This window comes from Sprattus sprattus (assembly GCF_963457725.1).
Source record: "Sprattus sprattus genome assembly, chromosome: 5".
NCBI classification, from domain to species: Eukaryota; Metazoa; Chordata; class Actinopteri; order Clupeiformes; family Clupeidae; genus Sprattus; species Sprattus sprattus.
This window is the reverse complement of record NC_137924.1, coordinates 29547765-29557082: the sequence shown is the minus strand read 5'-3', so window position 1 is coordinate 29557082 and position 9318 is coordinate 29547765. Positions and strand designations below refer to the sequence as shown.

The 9318-nt window shown below is 50.1% G+C and overlaps 1 protein-coding gene across 1 annotated transcript; it reads right to left on the bottom strand.

Annotated features, from left to right (window-relative positions):
• Positions 1 to 231: 231 nt before the first annotated feature.
• Positions 232 to 6674, bottom strand: inhbb (inhibin subunit beta B; the record flags this gene model as incomplete). The annotated part of the gene is made up of 2 exons (XM_080838745.1): positions 6240 to 6674; positions 232 to 1043 (listed from the first exon to the last, which is right to left on the bottom strand). The coding sequence occupies exons 1-2, from the start codon at positions 6619 to 6621 to the stop codon at positions 232 to 234; spliced, it is 1194 nt and encodes a 397-aa protein (XP_080694871.1). The 5' UTR covers positions 6622 to 6674.
• Between the last annotated feature and the right edge of the window lie 2644 nt (positions 6675 to 9318).

Here is a 9318-nt window from a genome sequence, read left to right as displayed (position 1 = left end):
AACTGGCGTAATCGATAAGCGTTTTTTTGTGTGTTTTCACCAGCCACTGCTCCATGCACACACCCCTGTGTGTGTTTGTACGTGTTTGCGTGCATACACGCAATTACATGTATCTACTATATATGATACAAAAGTCCATAAATATGATTTTCCTGTCAACGTCACTATATTTTTGTAACATTGTCTCCTGCTAGGAAAAGTTCGAGAATAATTAGTTTAGTCCGAAAGCCTTCAAGCGCAGCCGCACTCCTCTACGATCATGTTGGGCACGTCGCGTTTGACGATGTTGTACTCGTCGTCGAAGTACAGCATGGACATGGTGCTGAGTTTGGTGGGGATGCAGCAGGAGTTTACTGACCCCGGGCTCATCCCTCGCATGCGGTACTGGTTCACCACCGCCGTGTGGAAGGACGACGCCGACCCCGGCACGCCGGCCATGTAGGCTGGGCAGCTGCCTTCGCAGTAGTTCCCGTAGTAACCGGGCGGCGCGATGATCCAGTCGTTCCAGCCGATGAGCCGGAAGTCGATGTAGAACTGCTGGCGGCAGCACAGTCCGCCGCTGCTTCCGTCGCACTCCAGCCCGCGCTTCCGGATCCTGTGCTTGCCGTCCACCTGCCGGGCCCGCACCACCAGGAAGGGCCGGTGCGACTGGTCAGTCGGATCCACCAGCACAGGCGCCACGCCGACCGACTCGCATGTCTCGCAGCGCACGTCCAGGTCCTGCCGCCGGCCGCCCTTGCCCAGCGCCGCACGCACGGCCGCCGACAGCGGGAAGGTGTGCCACCCGCTGCGCTTGAGATCCACTCGCTTCTCCACGTACGCCCAGTGGGGGGCGCCACCACCAACGCCTCCACCGGCCCCAGCGCTGAGCCCCGGCTCCTGGTAGTGCACCTTCACCGTCACTCTCCGCCGGAGACCCTTCTCAGGTCCGCCGGGGATCAGCTTGAAGTAGAGCCACAGGCTGGCCTGCTGAACATACAGGTTCTGGTTCCCCTCGTTGGACACCATGAAGAAGAGTTTGGACTTGGAGGCCATAAGGTCATCTAGGAGGAGAGAGAAAACAGACAAAACGGAAGAGTTAATAATGAGAACGATGGTGCAAAGGTGGCTCTCAATGCTGGTGACATGAGGATTTACAGCACACATTCACACACACACTAATGTACACACCACTTTCGAGAAAATAGTATCACTTCAAAAGACAACGTGGAAAGTATGGGGGTTGGCAAACATCTTTAAAAGGTATTAAAATACACTTAACATTCAAGCCTGGGGTTTATTTACGACTGCAAATATTCCTCTGATTTCACTGGGAAGACGCTTTTGTAAAGGTTAACATTGCACTGGAAGCACTTTCTCTCTCTCTCTTTGCCTTTTTCTCTCCCTTTCTGTCCCCCCTCTATCCCCCCCTCTCACTGTGTCTCCCCCCTTCTCTCTCTCTTTCTTTCTTTCTCTCCCTTTCTCTGCCTCCCTCACTCTCTCTCTCTCTCTCTCTCCGTTGCGCTCCAGGCAATCCGTCACCTACAGTGCGGCGTGTTGGTAGTCCCAGTGGGTTGGCTAGGGGAGCTCTGGGCCTCAGCCCAACAGTGAGCCGAGGATGCAAGGGGGGGGGGGTCTGGAAGGAGGAGGGTGGATGGCGGGGTGGTGGGTTGGGGGGGTGCGACGTAGGCTCGCCCCCCAGGGGGTTCACCGAGTTCACAGCGAGCGTTCTGAAACCCCGGGGCTGGCGGAATAGGGGGAGAGTGACAGCACAAAGGCCTGCTGGGCCGCATTAAGACAGTGCCGTGGCAGCGGCAGGCATTGAGCGCGTGGCCTTGCCACGAGGGGCGTGATGAGGCAGAAATAAAAGCCATTTACATCACACTGGCTACTGTGCCCCCACCCCCCGCTCCCCTTCATGCCCCCCGTCCTCCTTGCCCCCCTCCAAACACCTCGCCATCTCTTTCTCAGCCTTGCATCTCTTTTTTTTCACCATCCTGGCATGGGCTCGTTTGATCCCCTTCAGCGTACAGATAATGACCAGAATGATCTTAAATGCTGGGTTTTACAATTTAATCATATTCCCTCCCTCTCTCCCTCCCCCCCTCTTATTTTTCTCTGTCTATCTCTTTGTGAGTGTGGACAGTTTGCATGGCTCGTTTCTGGCACAAGATGAAATGGTTAAATTACCTTGTTTGCAAACTGATTAGTTGGGTCAATGTCAACAGCTTGCTGCTCAAACCATGGTCCTCTCTAGTAAGGGAGCGCCCCATCCCCCCACCCCGATGAAGTGGCTTAAACCCACATGAACCTGCCCAGACTCGCTCGGAGCTCGGGTCCGTCCCAAATCCCCTCCTGGCTATACACACTTAGCAGAGCTCGACAGTGACAGATACGAAACAAGCTTTCGGGGAGGTAACATGCATCAGGAAATATGTGTTTAGATATATCATGTACAAACAGTCTAAGGCGATCAATTCTTTCACAAGTTTCACAAGAGGGGGCGGGGGGGAGGAGAGGGGGACGTATTTCACGCAGTCGCACCCCACAGCTACAGAATTCCACCTGCCAGGTAGTGCTCGCAGTGCCTGTCCTGACAACGCCTGTCAAACACGAGTGTGCAAATTCATTACCAACTGTTTTCTTTTCGCCCCGAGAGTCAGTAAATCGGCAGGCGCCCTGGTGGGTCCCGCGCTTAAAGCGGTGATGTTTACCGAGAGGAATTCTTTCTTGCCTTTGGGGTGCCATGGATACTGAACCCCATACTGTCTGGTCAGCGGTCACATGACCCTAATGCCAGGGCTCTCATTGGGCACACCCACCCGCAGCTGAAGGGAGCCACAGATGGGATCTCAGTGCCGTCCGTCTGTCTGCCCCAGTGGGGTGGAGGGTGGGGGCAAATGCGGGTGGGGTGGGGTATTGGGACGATGTCTGTGTTATCCAGTGTCACTCGATCCCCCAATCCGAAATAAACCTTGACCAACGCCTTACCCCCCACCCCAGCCCCAACCCATCTCCTGTTTGAATTTACAGTGACGCCCGTTCCAAAAGGAAACGCCAGCGGAGGTATTAGGGCGACGACAGGAGCGTGAGTGAGCTGGAAAACAAATGGGGGGTCAGAAGCAACCACTAGGGTGGGCTGAAAGGAGAGCTGTTGCAGCATGTGTGCCCACCTGAGTCAACCACTAATCTTCTGTGTGTGTCATTACTCAGTGGCTTTGACTGGGCCAGACCACATGCTCCACGGCGGCCCCGCTCGGAGATGAGGGGGTGGGGGGTGGAGAGGAGGGGGGAAGTGGTGGTGGTACCGGGGGCATGTTTATCCCTCTGGGAAATTTCCTCAAGAGGAATGCTAAGCACTGCACGCCTAGCTGGACCGACCAATGGGCCGACCGGGCTCGCTACAAAGCTTGTCCTCATTTGCAGATTACACACACACACACCTACACCGATACACATACACACACACACACACACACACACACACACACACACACACACACACACACACATACGCCCACGCACTGTACTTGTTTCGTATTTTTGTTTTTCTTTGAGCTTGAGCGGAGAGAGAGGCTTAACAATGCCTCCCATCAGTCTCGCTCCGCTGTCAAAACATCTTCAGTGTCCCGGTCGGCTACTGCGGCGGGATCGGATGACGGGAGAGGAAGAATAAAAGCAGGTGGGTGTGTTTGCTGTTTGGGATTGATGGCCACGAGGCCCAGGGTGAGTGATAGCCTGGGCAATAAAAGAGCAGGTCCTGTTGCAAACCCCCTGACCCCTTTTCAGGTCCCTGCCACAGTGAATAATATCAAATAATGACGTCTTAATTCCCCCTGCACTTGGCCGGCTTGTCCGAGGTGGGTTCAGCGGGTCCAGTCGACTACACAAGTCGACAAATGAGAAGCTCGGCGCGCACTCCTCCTCCTCCTCTGCTCCCAGCCACCCTCTAGTTCCCCTCTCCCAGCCCTCCTCTCCTCCCTCCCTCCTCTCCTCTCCTCCCTCCTCTCCTCTCCTCCCTCCTCTCCTCTCCTCCTCTTCTCCTCCCCTCCCCTCTCTGAGCTGCTCCGCTCTCTTGGCTACGGGACACCGAATCCTCCTGAAACGGCCTGCAGACTGGTGTCAGTGGAGACATGAGGTTGGCACACGTCCTCAACTGACCCTCCCCACACACACACACACAAACACACACGCACACACACCCCTCACCTTGGCAGTGATCCCCTCCTACCCTCCCCCACCTCCTTGCTTTCCCTGGCTCCGAGCTTGCGGAGCGCGTTGATAGATAAGAGAAGGCCGCTGGCTGGTGTCCGCACGTCAAACCCATTAGCGGCAGAGAGTGCACAGCGACGGGGCGCGGATGTTTGTTGTCGCGACCAGTTCACGGGTCGAGAGAGGGAAAGCCTCTTCACTCCTCACACTTGTTGATGATGACCACCACCACGCTGAGTTTTCTCCTGCCCACATCCACAAACTCTCAATCTCACTCACCCCTTAGCCCCCCACCTTGATACCCCCCCTCACACACACACACACACACACACACACACACAAACTCTGGCTCTCTGTTCCCTGACACGATAATGACATTTCTACAAACAAGGCACCCCACGACCCCTAAGAAATTACCCTGTCCCTTTCTGTCCCGGTGGCCAAAGCTCCTGTTTTGCGGCAGATAAAGAACCCCGGGGGCCTGTCCCTGCGCCGTGCCCCTGGCTCGCTGCCTCCACTCTGGGGAGAGCGTGCCAGCTGGCCCCCTGGAGACATCCAGGGCCCGGGTAGAAGTGCTTGGAGCCAGTTCCACTGGACAATGCTGCAGCTCAGGGGTTCAAAGTTGTCGTCAATAAAGGGGCGGGGAGGGAGATGGGATGGTGTTGGGTGGGGTAAAGAAAGAAAAAATGCCTTGCCTGGCTTGGTACTGGCATGGGATATTTCAAAAGCATTCTTTAGAAAACTGCTATATGAGTGCAGTATGCTACTCCCCCCCCTCTCTCTCCACACACACACGCACGCACACACACACCCCTCCCTCCTCTGTCCCTCCTCTAAACCCCTGTCACCCACCACGACTCAAATGTCTCATGCATTATTCCAAGACGTTGCTTTTGTTTGTCTTTTGTTTTTGTTTTGTTTTGTTTTGTGCCCAATGTTGACATATTGGGTTTAGCAAGTACGCAGCGTGCTCTCCTAATAATTGCCTGGCTTTTGTTTGCCTTGTCGTGAGTGTGCTTGGGCCATTCTTACTGGGGAAAAGAAGGGGGTGAGGAAAGCGTCCAGGCTGATTGTTTACTGGGAGGCTGATAGATTTAGACTGTGGACTGGGGAAAAGAGGACCAGTTTAAACGCATAACAATTTGTTTGTTTTCATATGCCTTTCTCATTATACAAATAGTGCAGGAGAACTGTGGCCATATTGTAATCTGCCACTTTTCAGACAGCAGAGTAATTATGAGTGTTGTGTGCATATGTGGTTGAGGGTGTGTGTGTGTGTGTGTGTGTGTGTGCACAAGTGCTTGTGTTTCTGTATGCACGTGTGTGTGTGTGTGTGTGTGTGTGTGTGTGTGTGTGTGTGTGTGTGTGTGTGTGTGTGTGGCATTGTTCCTAGGGGAGGGTGCGATGTTTTCTTTAAGCTACTCAGAACATGCTCCAACCATATCATTCCTGGAAGTTGAGAGAACGGTCAATTGAAGGTTTCATGTCTCTCCCCAAAAACACTTAACCTAAATTGATACCCTCATCACTTTGTTCACCTGGGTTTTGTCCCAGATTCACTTATAATATCTGCTCTCAAGTAGGCTACACGACTTATCCTACTTAGTTTTTCTTCAGTTTACAGACACGCCATTCCTGACCTTAAGAAAATCAATAATGACAGAAAAGAATAGATGTGAGTTATCGAACCACTTGAATGCCTGTTGCGCTTAAACTGCCCTGTTCGCGTTTGTGGACGCAGCGTTGATTTAACTGCCTCGCAATGGCAACTTAAAAGCCCAATCGTGATGGCAGTAGATGTTTCAAAACCACTGGGTATGATTTGATTCCACTGTCAAGGTGAATACCAAAAGCAGGATACGTCGACGTAACATGTGTAGCAGCCATAAGGCTGTTGTAGCTGTTCATGGGACAACAACGGGGTTTCCTGTGGCAGCCTGTCTTTAACGGTAGTAGGCTGCTGGTAAATTGATTTAACACAGATTTAGAGACCCCTCTGTAGTCGTGATGGATCTTACAGTGCATTGGTAATGTGATTGGCTACACACCTGACTCTGCGAAACTGATGATTTCCGATGTTTCCTCCTGGACTTCGTTGTTGTAGTTTGCGTGTCCATCGAGGTTAGGGATCTCCACCCTCCCGTCCTCTCTCACTTTGCCGGCGTGAAGTTTTCTCAATGCCGTGACCATCGCCGCCTTAGGGATGGGGTGAGTGATGTTGGGTCTCTCCCGCATCTGCAGCCTGTTCAAAATGTGTCGTTTTACCGCCTCCAAAAAGTCTATGTCGAGTCTGTCCGACTGTATGGACTGACTGAGCCCGCACGACGCGCACGACTCATGGGTCTGTGTTTCCGCACCCGGCGTAAGGGTGCAACGAACACACAATAAGCTAACCGCAACGTATGCCAATATTAAGATGTGCCTTTTCATCTTTGTTGTTTGTCCAATACGTAATTTCCAAGCGAAATGAAACAGATTACAAGTTGCCTCGAAGTATGAAATCCTCGAATGCGTTGAAAGAACGTCCTTACAGATTTGTCATCCCAGTGGAGACAAACGCAAACACAAACACAAAGAAGTATTCAGTCGACTTTTCAACGACAGATTGTCTGTCACGCATGAAGTCCAGTCCATGAATCCGAGTCCGATTAAGTAATAAGTCTGGAACAGCAACACTAGACTGAAACACAACTTCCTGAAATTACTCTAACATGGACACGTCTTTGGTCATTTTGAGTAATTGAGCGTCAACTATTTGTATGCACACCGTAACACGCACCTTTGGTTTTCACTCTCCCTTTGACGTCTCTTGCAGTTCTCAAATGTTAAAATATTGTGACAATCCACACATGCGATTCAACTAGTGCCGCTTCTTGAAGGAGTGACTGACACATCAGTGCGTGACATGTCATACTATGGCTTGAGACATATTAAAACACTGAACAGAGGTTCTCTCGCAGTAAACACGCTGTTGTGACAGTTGCAAAACCACTGCTACGCCTGACAAATGTTGGCAATCCTTTCTATCGGTAGGCAGAAAAGTCAGATCCCATTTGAAGACAAACACTTTTGTAGTCTACTGTGATCAAATCTCCCCTTATCGCAGCATTAGAATCCACTTCCTTGCTTGAAATCGAACGAATGCGATTGCGCTTTCTTCATTCGAAATAGCTTCGTGCCGTCAGTGTGCAGGACAGTCTGGTCTGCTCCTAGGGACCATGCAATGTGCTTGCGCTCCCAAGGAAGTGATGTTGTACTTGGCTCTTTTCTCCCGTGCAATCACGACACTGAGACACTTCTCACTAGAACTTTTTTATACAGGAGTACCACGTGCTATGGGATTTGCTAGCGGCCAGGGGTGATGAAATAGGACTTGCCCATAATCAACAGCACACGTAGTCTGCACTCCCTTCATACGGCGCATTCTGATGTTTGAACTTAGGAGAGAGAGAGAGAGAGAGAGAGAGAGAGACAGAGAGAGGGAGGGATATGCTATGCGTTTGAATTTCCATGACTTGCTCACATGGCCCGTGTTAATGTCACCCACAATTACAGCAAATAAAATAAATAAATTCTCCTGTCTCCACTCAGCGTGGAGACAAGTTTCCAGAGCTGACTTCTATGTAAACGTTGGACAGCAATCAGTCAATATGGTAATTCAGGCGGTTGTGCATCTTATTGATCCCGTCATGAACGGAACCTGAGATTGCCTGTAAAACCACGCTCACCCTAGAAATGTATGCAGTGTAAGCCAATAGGCTCCCAGAGACCAGACACGGCGCTACTGCCCGCTTCAAACGCCACTTGCAATGAGATCTACAGGGCCAGTAACACTATCTTAGTTATGACACGCGTCAGTCAACGGAATGATTCACAAGAGTCGTCTCCTCAAAGGAGCAATGTGTGTTAGAAAAAGGCATACGTTTCCACACGTTATTTTGATAATGATTTGAATTGGACAAACTTTCTTCTCTCTGTTGGCACAACAGCCTGTTTTCCTCACACAAATAACATTCAACATTTGAAACGAGTTTTATAAGCCTACGCAACTTGTCTCTACATTGGCACAGTGTATTGGTTTTGGACAATAAATAAGTATTATTTGACAATCTAATCTTAATATAATGCTAGGATTTCCAGTATGATGCTTTGACTTGATTTAGCCTACCTTTGCGCGAAAAGAGGAGTTCTCTGAATATAAGCCTTTGATCATTCTGGAAGAACTACCGTTGGGAGTGCATTATTGTTAAACAGCGCCACCCTTTGTCTACACACTTTCACTACAAAGTGGTATAGACTCGCCTGCAAGCTCTTCAACAAAGTCGCAGTCTAGTGACATGTAACACATATTTTAGTCCTTTTAGACATTAATTTGTTTCAAACATATGAAAACGGAGACAAATAATAATACCAGCGATAAAAAGATAACTTAATCACCCATTAGGCCTAACCGCCTGTAAAAAGTAAATCTGTTTGTGGAAAGTAGTCTGACCGGATGCCGGTGTGAAAGCAAGTTTCTAATAATACCGTCAGTGTGTTGCTTAACAGAGCCCAGAGCAGATACCTTGATCTAGGTTAGTGGGCCAAGCGAGTTGGCGCATTAAAGATCATGTCTGGAATACTGTACTTACTTTTCCAGTCACTTACATTGCTAGACAATCACTTGCGTTACTAGACAGTCACTTAGGGCCAGTGAGTGCATCTGTGAGAGGCGATGGTGTCTCTCTACCACTCTGTGTGTGTACATTGCCTACATATCTCCAATTGGATACTCGTGTTTTGAACTATCTGTCGTTCCAATCGGCAATCCCTATTTATTTTATTTTTTTAGAGGGAGCAAAACGCTTATAACGTTTTTATGTGGCCGAAAGGGTACTATTTAGAGCCCTTTACTTGACAGGAGTTTTTTTGCTTTCCAAGATAGGGCCTTTAGGATTATTATAAGTAGGGTTCACACAGCCAAATGCTTTACTGGGAGATTTCAGTGTGCATCCACGGATAGCACAAAGAGAACCAGATGCATGATACAAAGACCCTCTTTCCAGTAGGCTAAGCCATTGAAAGATTACATACACATTTTGTCCAGTGGTCAAGTGAAGCACTTTCTTAAACCTACGATTGAGCTGG